At 41.1% G+C, this 27,604-nt stretch overlaps 1 protein-coding gene across 1 annotated transcript in view; it reads left to right on the top strand.

Moving 5' to 3' along the window:
* Nucleotides 1–12,372, top strand: part of LOC132826614 (uncharacterized) — a 211,727-nt gene extending 199,355 nt beyond the window's left edge. The window contains exons 61-64 of the mRNA XM_060842569.1: nucleotides 3,136–3,246; nucleotides 4,935–4,986; nucleotides 6,481–6,586; nucleotides 12,140–12,372. Of these exons, the coding sequence (XP_060698552.1) occupies nucleotides 3,136–3,246; nucleotides 4,935–4,986; nucleotides 6,481–6,586; nucleotides 12,140–12,308 (438 nt within the window). The 3' untranslated portion in view covers nucleotides 12,309–12,372. The remainder of the gene's footprint in view (nucleotides 1–3,135; nucleotides 3,247–4,934; nucleotides 4,987–6,480; nucleotides 6,587–12,139) is intronic.
* The last annotated feature ends 15,232 nt before the right edge of the window (nucleotides 12,373–27,604 follow it).

Here is a 27,604-nt window from a genome sequence, read left to right as displayed (position 1 = left end):
CATCAGGAATAAGAGGTTCATTCCTGATGAAGGGCTTTTGCCGAAACGTTGATTTTCTTGCTCCTTGGATGCTGCCTGGCCAGCTGTGCTTTCCCAGCACTAATCTAATCTTGACTCAAATCTCCAGCATCTGCAGTACCCACTTTTGCTAAATGTCTTGACCTAATTTATTGTTTAATATTATCAACAGACAGTGTAAGTTATGTGCTTGTTCAGAATATGTAGAACACATATATGACAAAGGTGATTTATCTAAGGCCTGTCCCAAAGTATAGTCATCAGATCCTTGTTATTCATGGTACCAAAAGCAACCAGAGTCCCTGGACCAAATCCGAAAGGTAAGGGGTGCCTCTGAATTTAAAAATAAAACTCAAAAAAACCCTACTGCGCTCACCTCCTGGCTAACCAACAACTGGATCCCTGTCGACAACACTTCAATCACAGTCCACTGTAAAAATTTAGAATTTAGATTCGGAAACTGTCACCTGCTAGTGACCTTTGCAAGGAACAAGGGGTCGCAGCAACTAGCCAAGGGAGGGAGATAGACCAAGGTTAAAAAGCTTACCTTGTGGCGCCCATCCATCTCTAACCTCTGGGTTGTGGCTCGATCACACTGAGGGTGGTAGGTGCTTGGAACGCGTTGCCAGCAGAGGTAGTGGAGGCAGGCACGGGAGATTCATTTAAGGTGCATCTGGACAGATGCATGAGTAGGTGGAGAGTAGAGGGATACAGATGCTTCGGAATTGGGCAATAGGTTTCGACTGTGGATTTGGATTGGCCAGGCTAAGAGGGCCGAAGGGCCTGGGCTGTAAATTTTCTTTGTTCTTTGTTCTTTGATCACTTTTTCAGTTCCTCACAGAATTCACTTTAGGGTATTTGACTTTTGTTCACAGCCCCAAATGTAGAAGTGGTTTCAAAATAGTTACAGGACTGTGAGACTGTGGGAGCTAAACCAAGTCAACAAAGATCCAGCACAGCTTATTCTGACAAACAATCACTCTTTATTGATGATACAATTGCATGCAGATGGTTGAACTTGGAAGAGAGAGAGAGAGAGAGTTACTTGCAGCACTCAGTTTCTCTCGCAATTTTACCCTCACAGAGAAAAGCAGAAATCTTTTACCTAAAACTTATCAATGGCTATCAATAATTATCACTAGAGATTCATCATCCATTAGAGCAGGGCGTTGAATTATGATCTGTGTTATTACTTCCGATGTTCATCATATTGACTTCCCAAACCTTGTGGCCTTATGCCATCCCCTGACCTAGTCCTTGTTGGGCGCTCAGATGGTTTTGTGGAATGTCCTTATTTAGCCTTAGTTAGTATTCCAGATGTTATGTGGAGCCAACTAATCAATCTCTGATGAGGTTTACCAAGGTAAAAGAATTTAAATTTGCTGACCCTGCACCATGTCCTGTTGGGGTTAGTAAAGCTTTGACCTTTGTTGTGTTGTGTTCCAACCAAGGGTTGGCCCATTTTCCCATCATGTAACTATCTGTTTCACACAGTTCCACTTCCCTGCATTTCCCCATGATCATACAAAAGTTTCCTTCTTCAAACATATATCCAAACGCCTTTCATAAATTGAATTTGATTTCAGTCACCTTTGAAGTCATGCATGCCAGATCTAATGAATTTATTGCAAGAAATATTTTCTCATTACTCCCTTGTTCTGTAGTCAATTATTTTATTCCTGTATCTACTGGTTACTGACATTTCGGCCAGTAAAAACAATGTTCTTACACCTCTTCTATCAAATCATTCGTATTGTTGTCATTCTTCCTTTATTGTCACTGCTGTATGGATGCAATGCTGTTTCGCTGGGGGTGGATACAAATTGTGAAATTAATTGGCAATTAACTCCCAATTTAATTCCAGAATATCCTCACGTACATCTGTACTTTTTATAAGGCATCTGTGTTTATCTGTCAGTTTAGTCCGTTATGCAAAGATCTCCTTTAATTCATTCTTTTCATTGCTATTTTCTTCTATCATTCCATATTGCAATAAAACCATGTTTTTTCTCATTTTTGACAATTGGTTTTAAAATTGCCCTTGCTTGCAGTAAAGTTTCTTACTAAGGAACTGATCACAGTGTATTTGTTAAAGGTTTACCCAGCATTACTGAAGGATGGACTTGCTGTTGATGCTTTGAACAATGCTTCAGTATCAATGTTTTAAATTATAGCTGTTGCTGAGCAAATCCCTTCAATTTAAATGACTCACAGATTGAGAAACTGCCCAGTTAAATTCCTGTTTTGTGCTATGTTAACTTATGTTACCCAAGCAAACAGAACAATGAATCAACTGGGATTATTCACACTGAAAACCAAAAATGGACAATTCCTAGTTGTCTCCAGTGATATGGTATAGTTGACATATTCTGTTGCAATTCACTGCTTGGATCACACACAAAGAATTATCACTTTCACAATGCCCTTACAACAGTTAAAGATGAACTTTAGAATAGATGAGCCATACACTATGTATGTTTAACCCTGCCAGCTAGTTCCCCTGATTATATGTCTTTGATATCAGTGACTGAATTTTGGAACAAAAAGGAAATTGTTTTCAAAGATTGGCATCATTTGTCAGTATGTGTTGAATCAAATATCCATACTAATATTTGGATTTCAGAAAACAATTGAGATTAAAAAATGCAAGGTTTGTTTCTTCCCTTCTGTCAAGTTTTTAGATTCCACTCTTTTAGGTTGTGCCATTATTTACTGTCAGGTGCTCTCCTTCAGTGCCTCTCAGCTCTGGTCATCATAGCAGTGTGAACACTGACTCTAAGTTGTTGCAAGGTGTACAAAAAACAGTGTGAGAGATTCTACCTGAGATATCAGATGGCACCTGACATCCACATGATCCAGTCTGGCAAGAGTTGCTCAATCAAAATCAGAAATAGGAATCTTAGCTGATTATGTCAGCCCAATCCTGTGCCATTGAGAGAAATTGCAACAGTCCAAATGTTCTGCCACTTGGAGTTGCTTGTCTTAATGGACTCTCATGATTTTCCTGGATGACATGATTTAACCACTCACTGCCATAACCAGCTGAACCACTTGGGAGAGATTCCTAACTTCTTTGTTTTAACATTACATTAACATTTCTACACGTTCTCATTACAGGAAGGTGACCATTGGTTTCATCCCAATGATACATGCATCCACTATAGATGTGTAGGAAATGCAGTAGCAATGACACAAATAACATGTTTTTCTCGTCCAGATTGTGATGAGGTTAGTACAAACCCTATACTTGGCCTATTGGTTGCCATGATGTGTTTTAATACTGAAATATTCATTTGTTTTCCTATTACTCTAATATGTGTAATGAACTGACCAACAGTTAATATGCTTAAAATTATCGTAATAAGAGAAATGACCTAAATTAGAGGAAAACTCCTTCTGCACTTTATGAAGAGCACTATTCAAAATCACAGTTAATATCAAATGAAATATTATTGAAAGTTGGCTGACATGCCAAATTTTACTCTTACAAAATTTGAATGATGCAAAATATCATCAAGCCTTTCTTCCACCTCAGAAACCCACATTTTAATTCAGGCCAGACAAGTGCAGAAATGCCCCATCTTCTGTTTGTACTCCAAATCTGGTTAGTCAATCTTCAAGATAGTTTTTCATGAGTTTTGGGTCCACAATACACAATGTCCTAAATTCCTCTCAGGTACAGTAAAGACTATTGTGAATTTGGCGTTATGGAAGTTGTTAGGACAGAATAGGGAGAGCTTCACTCTACTTCTGAATATGACTATTTGACCTGGGTGAGTCCCTTGCTATGTGTAGCTCACTCTGAGTGAAGGATAGTCTCCTGTCTCTGACAATTAATGTGAATGAAGTAATTTGAGTTCATTCATTTCAATTCTGGTCATATGGTTCCCAATACCAAATCAAAACCCCACAATACTCCTCCAAGATGTACATTGTTGTCGTCCATCACAAAACTGATGATCAACAAAATAGATAAAATTCAAAAGACAGAGGTTATGCCACAATGGTCATCTGTCAAAGTGAGCAAGGCGTCTTCATGGCTGCCTCTAGCACAAAACCATCCACCTTGATGTAAAATTGATCAAAATACACATTCAGAATCATTTACAAAAGACCTCCAATGAGCTAAAATTATTATAGAGTTATAGAATCCCTATAGCATGGAAACAGGCCCTTCAGCTCAACAAGTCCACACCGACCCACCAAAGAGTAACCCGCCCAAACCCATTCCCCCTACTCTGTTACTCTACATTTACCTCGAACTGATGTACCCAATCAACATATCTCTGAACACTATGGGTAATTTTAGCATCACCAATTTATCTAACCTGCACATCCTTGGATTATGGGAGGAAACCCACACAGATACAGGGAGAATGTGTAAACTCCACATAGACAGCCACCCGAGGCTAGGACCAAATCCGGGTCCCTGGTACAGTGAGGCAGCAGTGCTAACCACTGAGCCACCGTACCACTGTTTGAAAGAAGGAGAAAATAGCAAGGGAATTATAAAGTGCTCTCATAAATTTATGTTGATTGTCAAGAATGACAGGAGTAACTGCTGTAGTCAAAGTTAACTGACAAATATTACACCATACAGAAGTTACTATGTTAAATTCGTAGCCCATGACAACACTTAGGCAAACAATTCTAAGCATTGTTACTCACCCTGTTCCTATATCTGATCAATGTCCTAGTATTGGTTAGCATACTTGAAACAAATATTCCTATATTTACTGTGGAAGTAAATATGTCTAACAAAACAAAATGATTCATTTGAGGAGCACATTGGAAAATGTAACCACATTTTATTTTCATTATCTGCATTATTTGTTCATGCATCACTCTCAATGCAGGCATCATTTCGAGAACAAATGATCTTAAGACAATAACAATTGAATTTTTTCTACATTTAGGCTGACAGAAAATGGGACAAATATCGATGCTGTTATTCCTGTCCTGACAGCTGTAAGTGTGACATTTTGTGTATTGCTATCAATCCGAACAGCTTATTCTTCTCTATAATGTCTCGAACAACTTTAAATTGTGACTGTGGATTTCATCATCTTTGTTCGTTATGGAATCCTGTCTTACAAAAATGACTGTTTCAGAAAAAGAAGTGAATTTGGCTACAAACTGCGTTATGGTGTGTGATATCATGAAGGATATTTACATTCTGTATGCTTTTTGATTCTATATCAACACTTACTGAGACAGGGAATGTGACTGACAGATTTCTGCCCAACTTTGAAACTTGTGAGGTCTGTGCTTCAGCTTTCCTACAGTTCAGACGCTAAAGCTGTGTTGAAGTAATTGCTCCAATGCATGATCAACAAAGTATTTAAGCAAAATAAAAACACTTGGACAATTCAGTGCAGCTCATTTTTTTAAAAAAAAGGTATTTTGACCTCTGAGCATTTGTCTGTGATTTTGCACACCATTTTACACCAGACCCACATTGTGTTAAGCAAATGAGCTGACCGTATGCATTAAAGGGGTGACAGCAGTGCATCAGCAGTGGGCCGCACGGTGGCACAGTGGTTAGTACTGCTGCCTCACAGTGCCAGAGACCCAGGTTCAATTCCCGCCTCAGGCGACTGAGTGGAGTTTGCACATTCTCCCCATTTCTGCGTGGGTTTCCTCCGGGTGCTCCGGTTTCCTCCCACAATCCAAAGATGTGCAGAACAGGTGAATTGGCCATGCTAAATTGCCCATAGTGTTAGGTTAGGGGTATGGGTGGGTTGCGCTTCGGCAGGTCGGTTGTGCTGAAGGGCCTATTTCCACGCTGTAAGTAATCTAATCACTTGGCAGAACGGCACGGTGGCACAGTGGCTAGCACTGCTGTCTCACAGCGCCTGAGACCCGGGTTCAATTCCCGACTCAGGCGACTGACTGTGTGGAGTTTGCACGTTCTCCCCATGTCTGCGTGGGTTTCCTCCGGGTGCTCCGGTTTCCTCCCACGGTCCAAAGGTGTGTGGGTCAGGTGAATTGGCCATGCTAAATTGCCCGTAGTGTTAGGTAAGGGGCAAATGTAGGGGTATGGGTGGGCTGCGCTTCAGCGGGTCGGTGTGGACTTGTTGGGCCGAAGGGCCTGTTTCCACACTGTAAGCAATCTAATCTAATCTAAAAAAAAACTCTTAGCTGACATTTTGGACAGAGCCAGTGGAAAATTGAGATCATGCCACTAACAATTGTGCAAAGATTTTCTACATCAATTAATAGGTTCATGATTTTTCAATTATGACCTTGTACAGATGTTGAGTTCACCTTATTTTGTAAGAAGAAATTCTAATTAAACTTTCATCTGCTAATATCTCTTGCCAATTACTTCAAAATTATATTCAGATGAAGAAAGCCTGTTGTCCCCTTCATTTTTATGTCCATTTGATCTATCTGTACTCACCATATGTGATGCAACTTAAAATAGTTGAGAAAATAACTTGATTCCTCCAATCTCCACAGTGAGACGATGCAAGGTGAAACGTAAAATGATTACCATCAGAAACAATCAATGTTCAGCGACCGTTCGGGTGAAAGCATGTGAAGGGTCTTGTAACTCATCAGCTATGTAAGTTACTTTATTTAATATTTTGGTCTTTAAACCAGAATGGTGAATCAAGTAAGGGAAAAAAGCCTGAAATGTACAGCAGGTCAATGAGCACTCTTGTAGTGAAGAGACACAGAATGGTTTGGATTTGTAGCCTTTCAGGAGGTGGGTAGCACATTAAGAGAAATAAAAAAATGGGGAAAACATAAGACAAATGAACAAAGGGATGGGATGATTGTTAGTATCTGTTGTCAATTCCAATAGTTAACCAATGGAAGGAATCAAGTTGCTAAAACACAAAGCAAGTTTCTGCTTTTTTCTGTAATTCTTCTTTTGATGATAATTTTTGTCTGCGCACCATGTACAGGGACAATGCCAGAGATGATGAACTTTCCATTTCAGTAACTTTTTATAATCCAATCATGAGTCTCTGAAGAGTCTCTGGCTTGTAATGTCTTGACCCATATCTGTGTAGAGAAACCTACTGGCTTTTTCATTTCCTTGCTGATTATAATTGGGAATTTCCTTTCTTTCATCGAGTGGCATAATCACTTACCCAGTGATGGAGGTGGGGGATGGAAGGGCCAGGAAGATGGCTTAGAGTCTTAGAGTCATAGAGTTGTACCTCACAGAAACAGACTCTTTGGTCCAACTCATCTATACCAACCAGATATCCTATCCTAATCTAGTGCAATTTCCCAGCACTTGGCCCATATCTCTCCAAAACTTTCCTATTCATATACCCATCCAAATGCTTTTAAATGCTATAATTGTACCAGAATCCACCACTTTTTCAGGCAGCACATTCCATACACGCACCACCCTCTGTGTGAAAAGTTGCCCGTTAGGTCCCTTTTATATCTTTTTCCTCTCACCCTAAACTTATGCCCTTTAGTTCTGGACTCCCCGACCCCAGGAAAAAGACCCAGTCTATTTACCCTATCCATGCCCCTCATAATTTTGTAAACTTCTATAAGATCACCTCTCAACCTCCAACACTCCACTGAAAACAGCTCCAGCCTGTTCAGCCTCTCCCTGTAGCTCAAATCCTCCAACCCTGGCAACATCCTTGCAAATCTTATCTGAACCCTTTCAAGTTTCACAACATCCTTCCAATAGAAGGGAGACCAGAATTGCACACAATATTCCAAAAGTGACCTAACCAATGTCCTGTACAGTTGCAACATGACCTCCCAATTCTTACGCTCAATGCTCTGACCAATAAAGGTAAGCATACTAAATGACTTCTTCACTATTCTATCAAATGTGACTCTACTTTCAAGGAGGTATGAACCTGCACTCCAGCATCTCTTTGTTCAGCCTTTACCGTTCAGTGTAAAAATCCTGCTCTGATTTGTTTTTCCAAAATAGAACACCTCACATTTATCTAAGTTAAACTCCATCTGCCATTCCTCAGCCTATTGGCCCATCTGATCAAGATCCTATTGTACTCTGAAGTAACTTTCTTGACTGTCCATTCCACCTCCAAAATTGGTGTCATCTGCAAACTTACTAACTATAACTCCTATGTTAATATCCAAATAATTTATATAAATAACAATTAGCAATGGACCCAGCACCGATCCTTAAGGCACACCACTGGTCACAGCTTCCAGGCTGAAAAACAACCCTCCACCACCACCCTCTGTCTTCTACCTTTGAGCCAGTTCTGTATCCAAATGGCTAGTTCTCAGTGTTTTCCATGAGATCTATTCTTGCTAACCAGTATCCCATGGGGAAACTTGTCGAATGCCTTACTGAAGTCTATGTAGAATATGTCCACCACTCTGCTCTCATCAATCTTCTTTGTTACCTCTTCAAAAAACTCAATCAAGTTTGTGAGACATGATTTCCTCAGCACAAAGCCATGTTGACTATCCCTAATCAGTCCTTGCCTTTCCAAAAACATGTACATCCTGTCCCTCAAGATTCCCTCCAACACCTTGCCCATCACCAATGTTGGGTTCACCGGTCTATAGTTCCCTGGCTTCTCCATACCACTCTTCTTAAACAGTGGCACCACATTAGCCAACCTAAAGTCTTCTGGAACCTCATCTGTGACTATTGATGATACAAATATCTCAGTAAGGGGCCCAGCAATCACTTCCCTAGCTTTCCACAGAGTTCTCAGGTATGCCTGATCGGGTCCTGGGGATTTGTCCACTTTTATGCGTTTTTTGACATCCAGCACTCCTCTGTGTAATGGACATTTTTCAAGATGTCACCATCTACTTCTCCATGTTTTATATCTTCCATGTCCTTCTCCACAGTAAACAACATGCAAAATACTTGTTTGGTATTTTCCCCATCTCCTGCGGTCCCCCACATAACCGTGCTAATCTTTGAGGGGCCCTATTCTCTCTCTAGTTACTCTTTTGCCCTTAATATATTCATAAGATCCCTTTGGACTCTCCTTATCCCTATTTGCCAAAGCTAACTCATATCCCTTTTTGCCCTCCTACTGCCTTTACACTCTTCTTAGGATTCACTCAATCTCTGCTGTCCATACCTGATCTATGATTCCTTATTTTCCTTAACCAAACCCTCAGTTTCTCCAGTCATCCAGCATCCCCTCCACCTACCATCCTTTCCTTTCTCCTGAACAGGAATATATTGCCTCTGGACTAACATTATCTCATTTTTGAAGGCTTCCCATTTTCCAGTTGCTCCATTACCTGCAAACATCTACCCCCAATCAGCTTTTGAACATTTTTGCCTAATATCATCAAAATTGGCCTTCCTCTAATTTGGAACTCCAACTTTTAGATCCAGCCTATCCTTTTCCACCATTATTTTAAATCTAATAGAATTATGGTCGCTGGTCCCAAAGTATTCCCCCACTGACACTTCAGTCACCTGCCCTTCCAAGAGTAGGTCAAATTTTGCACCTTCTCTAGTAGGTACATCCACATACTGAATCAGAAAATTTTCTTGTACACACTCAACAAATTCCTCTCCATCTAAACCGTTAACACTGTGACAGTCCCAGTCTATGTTTGGAAGATTAAAATCCCCTACCATAACCACCTTATTATTCTTACAGATAACTGAGATCTCCTTACAAATTTGTTTGTCAGTTTCCTGCTGACTATTGGGGTGTCTACAATACAATCCCAATAAGGTGATCATCCCTTTCTCATGTCTCAGTTCCACCCAAATAACTTCCCTGGATGTATTTCTGGAAATATCCTCCCTCAGCACAGCTGTAACGCTATCCCTTATCAAAACGCCATTCCCCCTTCTCTCTTACCTCCCCTTTTCTATTTTTCCTGTAGCATTTGTATCCTGGAACATTAAGCTGCCAATCCTGCCCATCCCTGAGCCATGTTTCTGTAATTGCTATGATATCCCAGTCCCATGCTCCTAACCATGTCCTGAGTTCATCTGCCTTCCCTTTTAGGACACTTGTATTGAATATATGCAGTTTTATTTATCAGTCCTCCCATGTTCTCTTTGTTCCTTCCTGCCCTGACTGTTTGACTTACTCCTTTTCCCAATTTTACCACTGTCAGACTGATCTTTTTCCTCACTACTTCCCTCAGTCCCACTCTCCAATTTACTAGTTAAAATCCTTCTGAGCAGCTCTAGCAAATTTCCCTGCCAATATACTAGTCCCCTTCCAATTTAGGTGCAATCTGTCCTTCTTGTACAAGTCAATTCTACCCCAGAAGAGATTTCAATGATCCAGAAATGTGAATTCTTCTCCCATGCACCAGCTGGTCAGCCATGCATTGATCTGCTCTATCCTCACTAGCTCGTAACACTGGGAGTAATCCATACTGCTGAGAACTTCCAATCTAAATTCCTGCCTAACATTCTGTATTGTCCCTTCAGAATCTCATCCTTTTCTCTTCCTCTGTCATTAGTTCCAATGTGTACAATGACCTCCTGCTGGCCCCTCTCCCCCTTGAGAACATTTTGCATCCTCTCTGAGATATCCTTGGCCCTGGTACCAGGGAGTAAAAAGTGAGGTCTGCAGATGCTGGAGATCAGAGCTGAAAATGTGTTGCTGGTTAAAGCTCAGCAGGTCAGGCAGCATCCAAGGAACAGGAAATTCGACGTTTCGGGCAAAAGCCCTTCATCAGGAATGATGAAGGGCTTTTGCCCGAAACGTCGAATTTCCTGTTCCTTGGATGCTGCCTGACCTGCTGCACTTTAAACAGCAACACATTTTCAGCCCTGGTACCAGGGAGGCAACACCCCATTCTGATTTTTTGTTGCTGGCCACAGAAATGTGTCTGTGGCTCTGACCAGAGTCCTCTGTCACAATCGATTACTTGGAATCTGACATACATCTCATTACATCAGAGCCAATCTCAATATCAGAAATGTGGCTGTTCATGCTACATTCCCCTGAGTGTCCATCACCTCCTACATTTTTTGAAACAGTGCACTTGTTTGAGATGGGGATAGTCACAGGAGACTCCTGCACTACCTGCCTCCCCTCCCACCTTTCCTGGCTGTAACCCATCTACCTGATTGTATATGCATTTTTCTCTCCCTTCCTAGAACTGTCATCTAGCTCCTGTACATTCCTTATTGCCTCTAACTGCTGCTTTGACTGATCCATGTAATCTGATAGGATTCACAACCTATCCTGCAGACATAATCATCAAAAGCTTGGAAAGTCTCCCTAAACTCCCATATCAAACAAGAAGAATATGTCACTCTACTAAAAGCCATCTTTTCTCCTTCACAATCAACAGAAAATAGCACCTTCTTATTGCTCTAAAACACACTGCTCCAGGCTGACTTAGTACTGATGACTTGTATTTTTAAAATGTAATCAAGAGATGAATCGCAATAAAAGGTATCATCAAGAGAGAGCCCATGCTACTCACTAATGTCGATCTACAGCAAAGACATTTAAAAACCATACACCTATCTGTTCCTGTGCTGTCAGCTCTCCCACACAGGTTCCTCCAAGGTCAGCTGTGAACTTCGCTGTTTGTTCATTTTTCCTCGATGCATTCTGATGACCAGGGACATCTGAATTCAAACTGTAAAGGCAGTAACTGTGCAGATTCACTGTTGTGTCAGACAGCAATGAAGGTTTCTTTTTCTGACCACGTGGTCACTGCCTTTGTCTGTCTTCCTCCTTTTTAAAGTGCCATTGTTTTGATCTTTTTTTCCCCAAAGCTCCAAAACAATGCAACATCATATGAAACATTAATTGCTACTCCTGGAATTCAAGGAAATTACCTCCAACCCCTAAAATACCTCAAAAAAGGAGCAGCTCTTACAGCCACATTCTCTATGCTTCATGCCTGTTATAACCAATGCACTATCTAAAAGTGGGATGGATGGGTGTTAATGGTTTTATGGTGTTGTGAGCCTTGTAATGATCATCCAATGACAGTGCTAGCCATCAAATTTGGTAGGTAGTTATAAGCCCAGTTTATTCAATTGAGCTCTTTGAACTTCTGTTATTTTGAGAAATTTTAATGTGCTCCTTACTGCAATTTATATTATTTTCTTTTGTTTCTCTTGTGTTTCTCACGGGGTAACTACTTTGACACCAATAAAATGGGTAATATAATAAGATTTGACTTGCATGATCTGGTTGTTTTTCAGATTTGATCCCAAAACAAATGGCATGAAACAAACATGTGAGTGCTGCCAGGAGGAAAACATTAAAAAAAAGCTAATAAACCTGAAATGCTCCAATGGGGAATCTCAAAAATACACCTACATTTCTGCCAAATCATGCAAATGCAAAACCTGTAAAGGTGAAAACGCTTAACGTTGTGATCTCAAAGCCTGACAACTGGATATAATTTGTGCAACAAACGTAGATGTTAAAATCTGAAACATTATTCTTCATAATTTCTATTTGCGTGGTTTTACTTGGTAATGAGATAATGTTGTGAAATTTGATTTTCTCCCAATTGCTCCCTTTAAAATGTGGAATTGTATTCTTTTGCATGTTGGAAACCTTTCACTTTCTTGTTTGACAGCAAATTTAAATCAATAAAACATTTTCTGCATGAATGAATATTGTAATTTGTGCATTATTCTCGCATTACTTTAACTGCAAATGTACTTGCAAGAAATATTTAATAAGCTTGCAATTTCAATCCCCACTCTGTTTTCAGGTAACATACCAGCTATGGGGGAATTAATGTATTTATTCTAGAATCCAAGACACTGTCCATTGATTTCTCTCAGTGTCCTGATGAAGTCAATATTCCTTATAGTGAGGGATCAGAGCTGCTGAAAAAACTGAAACCATTAAACCAATCTTTCCTGTCTCAAAGCAAGATATCAAGATAATTGCTAATTTAAAACACCCGCAACTCCACCTCAAAGTCTACTTGATGTTCAGTGAACAGTTGATCCATTTTTACCTGCTGTCTTTTGTCTAACCATCTCCACCCACCCATGTTCTAAACTGCAAGTGATGTTACAATACTAAATTTACCAATAAATTAAATGCAGAAAGTCAGATAAAATGAGACAGAAAATAGTTGCAAGAAGACAGAAGGCTACTTCAAATGAATGCTTACATAGGGTCTTCTCTGCTGTATAGACCGTATCATTTTATTTTCTGTATTATTTATGTACTGAAATAGAAAAAAGACTGTTGTAAAACCAAGGATTGTGGAAGGAGTTGTTCAACTTTTAAAAACAAGTTACTGAAACTCGTTGTGTGTGGTGTTAACTGCAGTGATTGTGATGAAGCCAGTCAGCTGGAAATCATAGAATATGAACACATTCATTGTGGCTATCAGTCTAAGCCAATCAGGGAGCACTGGCTGCCAAGAGTATAAAAAGGAGTGTCAGATGGTCTGCTCGCTCTGAGGAAGTTGGATCAGTGCACGTAAACAAAGGGTGACCTGGTGCCAGTGAACCAGCCTCTGTGTAGTTTTTTTCAGTGGTGACAAGAGAAAAGCACGCTCCTGAAGAAATTCACTTGCAACAATCATCTTCGAGTTGGGCTAACTATTTCTAGCATCATGTCATTATTTGGGAATCTTGACGCATTCGATCCTGCTGTCAAAGACTGGGCTCAGTGTGTGGAAAAAGACCATTATTTTTGCTGGGAAATGACATTGGGGCAAATGGAAAGCTATGAGTAATTCTCCTGAGAGCTTGTGGACCCACAGCATTTTCAATTATCAGGAACCAAACTTTAACTGAGGCACCAGGTACTAAAACCCTTCAAGAGTTGATAGGTTTGATTAAGGATTACTGTGATCCTAAGCCTCCTCTAATTCTGAGATGCTATTAGTTTAACTCTGCAATTCAAGAACCAGGAAAATCCATACTGGGATTTTTAACTAGATTAAGATGATTGGCAGAGGCATGTGACTTTAGTTTAGCCCTTAAGATGCTGAGAGACCATTTGGTACATGAGACCAATGATATAACCATGAAAAAATCACTCACTAGCTGAGGTTCAACTGGCCTTCAAACAGGCGCTATAACTGGCTTTATCATTGGAAAATGCAGTAAATGGAGCTTATGAGTTGCAGAGTATTCTGATTGAAGTGGACAACCTCACCAGACCAACTGTGTTTGGGGAATATCACTTGAGTGAAGGCAATTGTACAGCCTCACTCAGGACAGAGACTGAAAGGACTCTAGGTCGGATTACAGTAAAATAAACCAAAATAAAGCCAAGCCTCGACCAAATGGATAAAAGTTTCTTCAGGATCCAGGCCTGACAGCCATTGCAGTCGCTGCAAGTTGCAGACTTGGGACAGCAAAAGAGTCCCACGGAAGCTAAATTTAATCAGAGAACTCAAAGGCTGGTAACCAGGAGAGTGCACATCTTGGAAAACCCAGATTTGGAAACTAAATTGCTTATCAGCATCCAAATCAGAACCATGCAAAATAAACATCCATTTAATTGGTCATCCACTTCCGATAGAAGTTGATACCAGCACGGTAATTTCAGTGATCGCAGAACCTGTCTTTAACAAATTTGGCTCTGGACTCCAACCCTTAAGTTTGTGCAAGACCTTTGCTAAACTGAGAACTTATAATGGAGACCTTTACAGATTAAGGGTACAACTTCTGTTTTGAACTCTTACGAAAAGCAGCTGGTTCAGTTACCACTGATTGTAGTAAAAGGTTCAGGCCCAAGCTTGATAGGGCGAAATAGGTTGAGAAAGATTCACCGAGATTGGCTCAACATTCTTTGGTAAGAAAATGGTTGCCTGAGTGAAGCTGTCATTAAATCCCCGGAAGTGTTTCAGGATGGCCTAGGGAACATCAAAGGAGTGAAAGCCAATTTGCATCTTGACCAGGTAGCAACTCCGTGATTTTGTCATTCTGCCCAATGTCATTTACCTTTTGGGCAAGTGTGGAGGCAGAAATCAGGAGGCTGGGAAGCAAAGGAATCATCAAAGCAGTCCAGTTTGTGAAGTGGGCAGCATTGGTCATACTGAATGTGAAACCTGATGGATTAGTTCACCTTTGTGGGGATTTTAAACAAGGGATAAACTTCTTCACAGCTGGATAAATATCCAATATCATGATTAGAACCACTGAACGCCTGGAGAAAGAATGCCTCATCTTCCACTTTTGAACCCTGCAATCCCACGGGATTAATGGGGATTTCACCAGTTTCCTCATTTCCCCTCCCCCACCTTATCCCAGTTCAAAGCAACACTGCCCTCTTGACCTGTCCATCGTCTTGCCCATCTATCTGCTCCACCCTCCTCTCCAACCTATCACTTTCTCCCCCACCTTCATCTACCTATTACATTCTCAGCTACTTTCCCCTAGCCCCACCCCCCCCTCCCATTTATCCATTTATCTCTCAGCCCCCCCCCCCGGTCCACAAATCTCATTCCTGATGAAGGGCTTATGCCCAGAACGCCGATTCTCCTGCTCCTCAGATGCTGCCTGACCTAGCAGGGGTTAGTGGTCAATTAGTTATTATTACAAATTTACATCCATTAAGATATTGGTGGACCTGCTGTGGTTTTCCAGCACCATGCTCTCAATTGTGATTTCCGGCATCTGCAGTCCTCACTTTCTCCATAGAGAGTTTCTAAGCAAAGCTGACAAAGGGCTGATCTTCACATGAGCTATGCATACTTGCAACTGCAGTTAGATGAGGATTCTCAGAAGTACGCTACAATTATTACCCACAAAGGTTTGAACCAACACATGAGACACCATTAAGGTATTGTCAGGGATTTCTCATGGACAATGGATGATGAGCTTAATAACAGAGAAGACCAATTAGGAGCACTAAGAGAAATTGGAAATAATTCTTAGAGATTTCTCCCAGGCAGGCACCTGCCTTAGAAGGGAAGAACTTCTATTCCAGGCACCTGAAGTGACCTACTTGGGCTACAGAGTTGACAAGAACAGGTTACACCCTTCGGATGATAAAGTGAGGGCGATCCAAGGTACCCTGACTCCCACATTTGTACCAAAACTTATGTCTTTCCTTGGGCTAGTGAAGTCTTATGGAAAATTCATACATTACCTGGCCTCTATCCTGGCACCTTTACATAAACTCCTGAAAAAAGGTTAACCTTGGAAATGGTCACCTCACCAAGCAATAGCTTTCATAAAAGTGCGGAAATAGTGATCATCCTCTCAGATCATGGCAACTATGATGCCAAGCCAGATCTGGTATTAACATGCAATGCCTCCCCATATACCATTGGGGTAGAGTTAGCTCATAAGTGGCCCAATGGAGAAGAATGCCCAATAGCGTATGCATCCAGGACTTCAGCTAATGCAGAATGTAAATAAGCCAAGATAAAGAAAGAAGGTTTGGTTCTCATATTTGGTGTCAGGAATACCTTTATGGATATGAATCTGTAATAATAACTAATTACCAACAAACTCTTGTTAGGTCTACTTATAGAGGACAAGGCAGTACCATCCATAGCTTCAAGCTAAATTCAGCAGTGGGCTCTAATACTAAGTGTGTATAATTAGAAGTGGAACAACATCCAGGAGACTAAGGATGCATGGAGCCATCTCCCACTGACAGATCCATCTCAGGTTATTTTACACTGGAAGAGCCTAGAATGGTTTTAAATTTTCTGGACACTCTTCTAGTCACAGCTAACATATCAGACTTTGGATGAAGAAAGATCCTGGCAAAACTGAAACAGCTGGTGGTAACTGGGAAAATCAAAGGGCTGTTACAACCAGAACTGAAAGCCTTTTGGACCCAGAGAGATCAGATCACAGTAGAGGATGGTATATTATTATTGGAAGCAAGAGTGATGGTCCCAAGAGAAAGTTACAGCCAGATACTGCCTGTACTTTATCACGATCATCCAGAGGTTTCCAAAATGAAGATGTTGATGAGAAGTTGTGTCTGTGGCCAGGATTGGATACAGACATAGCTCTGTTGGTGGAGCAGTGTCTACAGTGTCACTTAGGAAAAAGATTACCAGCATCAACTCCCCCACAGTTGTGGGAATTGCTGGGTAATCCCTGGACTCAATTACACATCCACTCTCACAGTCCTTTCATGGCCTCAATGTTCTTAGTCATTGTGGTAACCCACTTAAAGTGGTTAAATGTGTGTACAGCTCATTCATCAAACATGGGAACAATGATAGAAAAGTTGCAAGTATCTTTTGCAATACATGAACTACCGGAAATGTCAATTAAAGATAACAGGGCATTGTCAGGGAATTTGAGTATTACCTAAAATTGAATGGTATTCATCATAGAAGGACAGCTCCATACCATCAATCATCTAATAGTTTGGCAGAAAGAGCAGTCCAAACTTTAAAGGCAGGCTTAGAGAAACAACCTTCAGCTTTACTCAACTGTCGCAATTCCTGTTTAATTACAGGAGCACCCCTCATGCAACTACAGGAATAAATCCAACAGAGTTGCTAATGAAGGAGAAGAGTCTGTAGCACGTTAAATTTGATCTTTCCATACCTGGGAAGGGAGGGTGAAATAGCACCAGAAATGCAAATACCAGAAGCAGGACTCTGCTGAGTCACAGAGACGTTTACTTCAGGGGATGAAGTTCGGTGTATGAACCACGGGAATAGCCCAGCATGGGTAAGAGGCACGGTCGATATAAGGTTAGGTTCATTGATGTATAAAGTCTGGGTAGTGCAATAGTTTTGTTCAAGCATGTGGACCATATGAAAGATGCAAGCTCACAAGCACTGCGGGACAAAATGTATCCAGCTGCTTGACCTCTTTTCCAACTAATCCAGGCCTGTGAGGCATTGAAGCTACATTAGAATCTGAGATGGACATGGAGGATGTTGCTGCATGAACAGGAGATTGAATTTCTTACAAGACACTCCTGGTACAAGAGCTGAACTAATATATGCTGCCCATATTAGAGGAAAGTTGGAGGAACCTGACCCAGTGTTAAACTCCCCAGGAGGAAATTTAAAAAGAAGCTCCTCTCCTGGGACTCAGAGAGTGAGGGATGTAGTGATTGTAACAAGAATGTGAGGGGCTGTTAATCTGATCCAATCGGGGGCTACAACTGACAGATTAAAAAGGGAGTGTCACAGACATTGCTGAATGTCCCATCACTGAATTGGGGCTTGGACGGCAGCTGGTGGGATTTGGCATATTCCCAGTCACCTCCAGTACAGGGAGGGAGGTGAGCACTGTCCCATGTCATTGTTTGGCTAAAGGAGTTGGTGGGCTGTTTAAACCAGAACTTCTGTCTCTCCAAGAGTGTTGAGAGATTTCCCAAGGCCACCTGCTAAGAATGAGTGTGTGTTTAACAATGAGAAATAATGACGGGGTTACAGCCAAAGGGAGCAGTGAATCCCAACATTACCTCTCCCATGATAAAGTTTGTGCAGGGGTAATTGTTGTTTTGAAAATTCTGTCTTCTGGATATTCTGGTGCAAGGAATAAACAGCAGTTGCTTGGTCTGAGAAAGGGGAGAGGAATACACAGCAGCCACTACATACTGCAAACCAGGCGGCTGCTAGCGACTGTGCCTCACCGGGTTGAATAGCTTGCCAGTGTTTTCTGTCAATGAAAAGAGGCATTGTTGTCTGCTGAAGTCATGGGAGATGGAACCTGCCAACCTGAAAGACCGGCTGTCAGGGACAAGCAGAAAACGTTTTAAAATACATAAACATGCAAACATGAAAAAAAAAGAGAGTGTCAGAGGTTATGCTCACTCTGAGACCTGGCTCTGAGGAAGTTGGATCAGTGTGAAGGACTCTCCGCATCGAAGTAAAGGGTGATTTGGTGACAGGATACTGCCCTCTGTGGAGTTATTTCATTGACATTGCTGCTTCAGTCAATCAGTAGGGGTGGAGGCAAGCTGTTTGTAGATGACCTGGCACCTGGTGAATGCAGAGTAAGACTTAGCCAGCAACAAGCAGCTGATTAGTTTGTATAATTGTGAACAGTCATGGATATCAAATGTCATCACCCTGACAACAGCGTTCTGATTGGTTCCTGGGTAGTTCAACCTGCTAGTGGGTGTGAAAAATGCTGGAAGGGTAGGGAGGCTATTTCCCTCCCCACCCCCGCCCACAATAAAATACATAAAGCCTTACGAAAAGCAGTCTTTTTACATCATCAGTTATTGCACATAGTAGCCATAAACCAGAAACAGAGATTCTGCAATTTGCAGATCAATCACCATGTGCTTCCTGCAAAGAAATGAGGGAACTTGGAGGAAACAGATTAAAAAACAGAAAATTCTAGCAAGTCACCAAAACCATCCCAGCAATCTCTGTGGACTGATGCCATTAAACTGTCGTTCCCAGATTTTCTTACTCTCCACCCATTAAACCAAAGATTTTTTGATTGTCTGTGCATGTCTATATGTGTGCGTCTAGGGGTTGAAAACATGGTTAGAGTAACTAAAGCCAGGAAAATAGCCAGCCACTCTCCTCCGCAAGCTCCTGTTGGCTTTTGCCTCCAACCAGTAACTGAAAGATGGTACAATTAGTCTGCCAATCCCTGTGTCTTTGAAAAATAACTGCAAGGTGATCAGAGAATTGCATGCCTTGGAAGAAGCCATGGGCCACCTGATCGAATGCTGTGGACTGGTGCTATTGAACTGTGTTTTGCCAGTATTTGTTTATACACTTTTTACATTCAGGTTCGTTAAGCCATCCTGTCTCTGAATGTATGTGTAATGTTTTGAGAATGGGGTTAGTTATATTTTGATAACTCATTTGCTGGTTTGCCTCGAGATCAAACTGATTTATTTGTAACAGCTAATATTAGGTAGCAAAACCTGGTCAGTTTTTTCTGCTAAACTGAGTTGATCAGGCTAATAAATTGGGAACTTGAAGAGATTTGATTAAATATTTAACTTTTGTGATGACCCTGGGAGAGTGGGACTCAAGTTTCAGTGCACTTTCCCAAGTGGATCATAACAGTCCAGCCTGGCATCATCCCAAGACAATGAAAGTTATATACTAATCTTCCTGTGTTTAAGAAGCAAAGCACCCTAGATTCTTGACAGCAGCATCCGATGAGTGGAGACTACAGAGTTTGACAGCTTATGTTGCTGAAAGCTTTGGGATACTTTCTTCAAAATAACTGAAGGTATGTTGAACACATTTCAGGGTCAAATTTGGTTACCACAGGCCATTTCAGGACTTTGCACAATATATTGCTTGTGATTATTTGATACTGGTCCAGGATTCAATGTCTATTACCAAGTATGATTCAGCTCAACCACTACTGACTAAAATGATTGATCCCTAAAGGACACAGCTACCAGACTGGATCTGAATGGGCTTTTTAACCCTTTTGATGGCATAGCCCTGGCGGGTAAAGCAGACGTGTGCTACAAGTGGCTTCCTGTTGAAAGGAAGAGACAGCCAGCCACCTCAGTATCTCTTCATGTTAAATCTCTTTCTGTTTGAAGTCATCCTGACAAATTATATGTGCAACATTTCATTCCTTTCATCCAGGACTTTGACAGATCGTTAATAACTCTAAAACTACAGTGTTTCTAGAGCTAGTTTCCTTTTTACTCTCAACGCATTTTGGAATTAAAATATATTGAAAGGTGCGGTTAGACATCTCCCTGCCCCCTGAATGTACTGCACTATGCAAGGTCATATTGGGTGAACCTCCAATGGCAATGTAGAGGTTGACATCAAGGCATCAATCAAAGTCACTACACTACCACAAATTGTCAGCTTCATTTGGAAAAGTTTTGTATAGAATTAAGAGGTCAGAGAAAAGAGAAAATCCCGTAATGATAAAGGTGACTTTTCCAGTCGTGCCTTCGGAGCAGTGAGCAAACTTATTGTTTTACTGTATTGAAGGGTCAAAAAACAGTCTTGCTTGCAAGGAACTGGTAACACTGAAGTTAAACTGGAATGAGATTTGAAACTCACAACATGACAAGAGTAATGCCAAGAATCCTTGTGTGTTGAATGAAACTGATCACCAGTTGAAGGAAATAAGGCTGACATGTGAGATCAGAGAAATGCTGGATCAATTTACTGCAGACGTTGTTTGGTGCCCTAATGTTCAACGAGAGAAAATACAGCAAAAGCTGACTAGACTAAAGATGGAAAACCTTAATACAGAAGTTAAACAGAGTAATTGGGCTACTCTCATAGCATGGTAGTAAATGATGGTGGAAGATTAAGCAAGGATTATTAAATAATTATAAATTAGGTACTAAATTGTGATCCACGAATAATCTAAGAAGTGAAACTTCAGTTCACTAAGGTATCAGAAAGCCAGATGCTTTTCAGCATTAAATCTGACAAATGCCATCTGTCTTTTTGTAAAACAAACAAGGACAGGACTTTGATAATTAAAAGTAAGCCCTGGGGTAGTATTGTAGAATAGAGAGACTTAAGGGTTCAGGTACATAATTCTTTGAAATTCGTGTCACATGTAGATAGGATGGTTAAGAAGGTGTTTAGCATGGTCGCCTTTATTGTTCAGACCTTTGAGTATAGGAGTTGAGATGTTATGTTGAGCTTGTACAGGACGTTGATGAAGTCGCTTCTGGAGTAGAGTATCCAGTTCAGAATATTATTATTCGGAATATTACTGAGCTGGAGATGGTTCAGAAGATGTTTACCAGGTATTTGTGGGATTGAGGGTTTATGTTCCAAGGAGAGGCTGAGTAAGCTGGGACTTTCTTTCACTGTATCATTGGAATTTAAGGGATAACCTTATAAAGGTTTATATAATCATGAGGGATATCAATAAGGTGAATGGCAGGTGTGTTTTCCCTAGGGTGGGCAGTTTCATGACTGGTGGGAGAAAGATTTAAAGAAGATATGAGAGGCTTTTTTTTTAACACAGAGAGCAGTTTGTGTGTGGAATGAACCTGCAGAGGAAGTATTGGAAGTAGGTACAGCTACAATGTTTAAAAGACATTTAGATAAGTACATGAATAAAAAGTGTTTGGAGGAATTTGGACAAAGTACAGACAGGCAGGACTAGTTTAGTCTGTGATTCTGTGGGGCTGCAGCAGGAGCCACCTGTTGGCAACAACACTTGATTAACAAAAACAAACAATATAACATAAGAATTGCCACTATGAACAACACTATACCCTGCACCAGGGAGGTTCCCAAGGATCCCAACCAGCTCAGCAGCATCTTCTCAAGGGCAGCTCAGGATGAGTAATAAATGCTGACCCAGCCAGAGATGCTCATGGCCCATGAGAAATACATGCACACCAAGACCCCACTGATCTTTGGTTTTTCAACAAATTCCTACCAATGACTCCACAATTACAGCCAAAAACAATCTTTATCCACATCAACAAATAGTGTGAATTTAAGATTAGTTTTGAATTTTCACTTTCCAGAATGTGTTGATCTTTACGGAGTCTAAAAAGAGTGCTTGCTTCATGATATTCAGGCTACAATGATCTTCAAGCTAGAGCACATGTCAAACATCTGGAAATGTAACAAAAACTATTGAATGTCACATCACATAGAATGTATACAAATTTGGCATTCTTATCCTTTCAGACCAATGTACAAGATTGTTGGGCTCGAACAGGTAGTAACACGATTCCAAATGGAACTTTCAGGAAGCAGGCTGCTCAGATATCATTGTAACTTCGCCAGATGACTGCACCTCTGATGAGGTTACAATGGCAGATATAGAGCTGCTCCTAGACATATGACCTGATCAATTCACTTCTGTGAAAACCTTATCTATTGTTGAAGTGCCAGCTCTTTAACAACTCATAGTAAATACTTTCAGGATTCTTTAACGTTACATCGTTTACAGAAGGAGAGACCCAAGCTGTCTTGTCTTTTCCATTCTAATCACCATTCTTAAACTTTTTTTATGACTGCTTCCAATCCTTTTCATGGATGAAACACTTTGCCATTATTTAAGAAAGGTTCAGTGTAGGAAATGGCACTCAAACAAATCCCTTGCTTGAGTATGAAATGTGGCAAACATTTGATTCAGGCTGACACCTCATCTCCTGTTATCTCCGATTAAAAGGGTGGTGGACTTTCAGTGCAGTCTGTTCCCATACCTGCTGTCAAATATGTTCAGTGCTTTAGCACAAATTGTTACAGAGAAGGCCATGTCACCAGACCCTGGCAGCCTCTTGTTATTTTGCAGAGAAACAATGATAACAGATTTTATTTGGAGTTTATCTAACATGCCCGTTAGCATATCTTGAAGACTTGAAGGAATTCATTATATTTCATCTGTGTATCCATATACACCACATATTTCTGGACAGGCACCGGTCGTGTATGTGTATCAACTCAAATTGCTTCCATGCCAGGCTCAGTAGCTCAAGATTAGTTGGTGGTGTACCAATTTGAATGATTAGAATGGTCTAAAGCACTGAACATATTTGACAGCAGATTTGGGAGCAGGTATGCACTGAAAGTCCACCACCCTTTTAATCAGAGATAACAGGATATGAGGTGTCAACCTGAATCAAACATTTACCTCATTTCATACTCAAGCAAGGGATTTGTTTGAGTGCCATTTCCTGCACTGAACCTTTCTCAAATAATGACAAATTGTTACAGATAGAGATGATTAGTGAATTCGTTTTTATAGTTCTTCATTGTTCATGCCTTTTTCTTATGATGCCCGCCCATGATCTAACAAATATATTGAGCTCAATTTGAGAACTGATGGCATTTGAACTCACATTGACTGGATTACTAGAATAACATTATGTCCACCACATTAGTGGGCTAAATTTTGTTCAGACATTTTCTATGACGCTATGCCCAGAAACTAGTATTCAAACTGTATAGACTAATTTCTCTGTGACCAGCAAACAGAAAGGGCTTTAAACTAGCTAATCCAGCTTATCTTCAAACCTAGGTTCAAGTTCGTAACTGACTGCATTGTTTTGTCTCTTGAATATTTTGTACAACAGTTTTACGAAAATTAGTTGAACTGCTGTAAAAGTCAAAGTCAGTCATCAATGACTTTGCTGTCAGTGCCATAAGGGAACTCAGAAATATTTGTTTTGTTTTTATAAATTTGCTAATACAAATGAATAGTAATAATTGTATGATTGCTTGCATCTTGAAAAGTGAGCACAGGGTTGATTATTGTGTTTTGTAGTTATTACATATTTTAAATTGGCATGAGGACATACATTGCAACAGAATTGACACATATAGCTTAAATGAGTTGATTTCCTCAGGGCATTTGAAGTACAATAAAACAGGTGTGATCAGAATGAGAGCAGTGAGGAATAGCAAGCTAACAGAACGTGTGTCATTCTGATTGATTTCATCTGTCAAGGCTACCAGCCTCCCTGGCAACCATGTCACATTTAAAGGGCTACTGTGTTTCCAGATTAGCACTGACACTCCAAAGCCACCTGCTCAGTCAAGGAATGAACCTAAACATTTTGGAGAAGGTGATGCCATGATTCTCCAACAGAGATCTGAAGGTCCAGGTTGAGGGTACAAAGGAGTGCAGTCCTTTTCCTTGAGAACTTGCAGAGAAGGCCATATCACCATGCCCTAGCAGCCTGGTTGGAGATCACCAAACGGATCAGTGCAATCTCAATGGCTCCAAGAAAAGACCAGCAGTGCTGAGAATTACCCTCTCTGTTCCACCAGCATAAGTGCCTTCTCTCTAATTTCTTGTACATCACACTCATTCAATCTTGTTATTACATCCACCTCCCAACATGCCTCATGTTCAACCACTCTCACCATTGCCCGCAATATCTTCCCTCACCAAACCTTCAGCGCCAACAGGCTCCACTGTGTAGCAGGATCCCTCCAGACGAGATATGGAACTACCCTGAGAACTGGTGGGAGGATGAAAATGAAGAAAACTTAATCAGGGCAATTTGTAACAATGTGGCAGAGATGGCAGTGCGCTGTCAATTGTATGTCTACAAATTGAAGTGTTTTACCCTCACATTTGTCTGTGTAGCCCTGAGTGCAACTGTGTCAGTATGAGGCTAACATCATGGGAATATTGTGTGTACTATGGATTGATTCCTGTGGTGAGAGCCTTTGATTGTCTGTAGAAGTAAGAGGAACATGGCATGGGTCCTATTGGCACGATTGACCTTCATCCTCACACCGTCTTTATTCTTTCCCTTGTAGGGTTGAGGAAAGATCTCCATCAGCTAAAATACTGGACAAGGTGCTGGACTTTTCTAATATCTAAAACACTGGATAAAATCCTGAACTCAGGCTGCAACAAACACAGAACAGAGCCAGAAGGATTTCCATCTATTGATCAACCCAAAATTCCAACTTCCACTTCCACTTCCAAGAAGAAAATCAATCAAACCTAACAATGTAGACTGAAACTAACTTTTACACCTTGGTCTACCCAGCACAGGCAGTATGAGGCTGACAGAGATACATTTAACTTCCATCAAAATCCATTCAGGGATATCAGGCATTCAATTTCAATTGAAGTCCATTCACAGAGACTCTAAACATTGAACTTTGATCAAAATCTATTCACACATATTCCAACTATCAGGAAACCAATTGACATCCAAAGAAATACCAGAAACACAATGGAAGGCACAGATTTGGCACAAAGATAAGGTACCTGCAATCAGTATAATTTCAGGCCCTGAACCTCATCTAAAACATCAAAACTGACACAGGCTTGTTTCAAAACGGGGGATTCAACAGCAAACCACCATGACCAGCAGATCCAAGAACCAGCAAACTCCAAAACCCACCGATGTGACCAACACCACAAGGCCTTAGACACATCTTGAGGTGTAAACCAGGCTCACAAAGTGAGCAGAAAGTAAAGACAACCAAATACTTGCCCAACAGATTCACTATACACTTTACTGCATCCACAGACTCAACCCAAACTGAAAAAGTTTGCACAGTCTTCATCCAGGCTCCAGGTACGGCAAGCTGTACTTCAAAATCACACTTTCCTCAGAGATGGGCTGAAACTCCTGAGATAGCAATGTTTCCAACTCAGCTAGCAGGGACAGGAATATGGGAGGTGACAGTTCATTGGGACCCTGAGGATAGGAAGCCTAATTAAAGTTTCTGTAATTAAAATTGTTGTTTTTAGATTTTGTTAGTGTTTAATCTCACTAATAGTGTATTGAATAGTATTACTGAATTTTGTATAGTTCGGTCAATGTCTCTGTCTACTGCATTTATCTGTATTTCTTGTTTTATAATTACCTTTTTGCATTTAAATAAACACAGATTCTTTTGCCCTGAAACACCTATTCACTGCCTTCTTCATTTCACATTCCCTAAATAAATCTAATGTCTAGGACCTGGGATCTCGGAGTGATTTGATTCACCTAAAATCAACAATTTACTGAGTGCCAACCAGATCCCTTCACCCTGACCTCTGAGTCCAACTATCTTGGTGTGAATGAGGCAGTCAACAAAGTCTGGAGGATGAACATGTGTGTCCTGGACAATGTATGGGCCTGTGTGTGTTGCTTCCCTTTAAAGCCTCACATATTAGTGGGTGCTGCAACATTGTCCTTTGCACATTGAGTCACCTACCCCATCTACTTCAGATACGCTCACTGCCATTTTCTTCCCCTTTGCGCTGTTCTGGTTGACAGCACACTGGAAGGTGACATCAAGCATTTCTTAGCCTCTGCTTATACACGGTAATAATGCCATGAACATTCATTCACCCTTCCTGATGGGTCTTCCTATGAATACCATTGATGTTGCACCTTCCCAGGTCCACACCTAACACCCGACATGGGAGTTCATCTGCCCACCGGTCCCTTGCAGCTCCTGCTGCTGATCATGAGATGATTGAACCAGTTAGGTCATATTCCATGCCCACATCCCTTCAAGCTAACTACCCCTGACTGTCTATGTACCCCTGCTGCATGACCATCCATGCTCTAACATATCCCCTTTCCCACCTTCATTGTAGTTATTGTTGACCCACTTCATAATTGCCTTCCTCTTCCTCCAGTTTGTAGGCCACCAACCTGGAGAACAGGGTCCTCATTCCCACTACAGCAGGACCCTTCAACCCATCCCCAATTGCCCCTTTTTGCTGTTGATGTATCCAATGGACTGATTGTGACCCCATCTCCTGAAAAATCAGATCATGTGCTGAGATGTGAGATTGACATTGAACAGGAAGTACTCTTCACTGAGGACAAGGCTCAATAAGGCAGGGATGCTGCCAGCATCCAGATGAGAGAACTCTAAGAAAGCGATATTGCTGAGATGCAGACTGATCCAATCCATGAGTTGAATTCTTGTACCCATGAGCGAAGTGTCTGTGTGGCAGCCTTTCAATACTAGTTTTCAATGCATCCTGAGTAGCCTGCCAGTGTATTGGGGAAATATCATGTTGGCCATAACGATGTAAGTGTCATTATCCATGAATTGTGCCTGGCAATGCTGTCTGGTGCTAAACAAAATGGAGACTCCTCACAGTACTGGAGCTGCACCTACAGGGTAGGGTGGTCCTGGGATAACAATCAGATGGGCTCTGCGAATTCTAAGCCCAGTCAGACAGGGCCGAGTCAGCATTTTTTGGGGGTTTGGGATTGGGGATGGGGAAGTAGATGATGCCATGGGACAGCCTTGCAACTTTTCCATGTGTCAGAATTGCTGGCAAAGTGACATTGAAAACAGGAAGAGGTCTTTAACTAGCCTAGTAAATAATTCAATCGAGCTCTGATTGGCAAGGCAT

The sequence above is a fragment of the Hemiscyllium ocellatum genome, chromosome 23, assembly GCF_020745735.1.
Source record: "Hemiscyllium ocellatum isolate sHemOce1 chromosome 23, sHemOce1.pat.X.cur, whole genome shotgun sequence".
NCBI lineage: Eukaryota > Metazoa > Chordata > Chondrichthyes > Orectolobiformes > Hemiscylliidae > Hemiscyllium > Hemiscyllium ocellatum.
The sequence above is the reverse complement of the archived record's forward strand: the minus strand, read 5'-3'. Positions and strand labels throughout refer to the sequence as shown.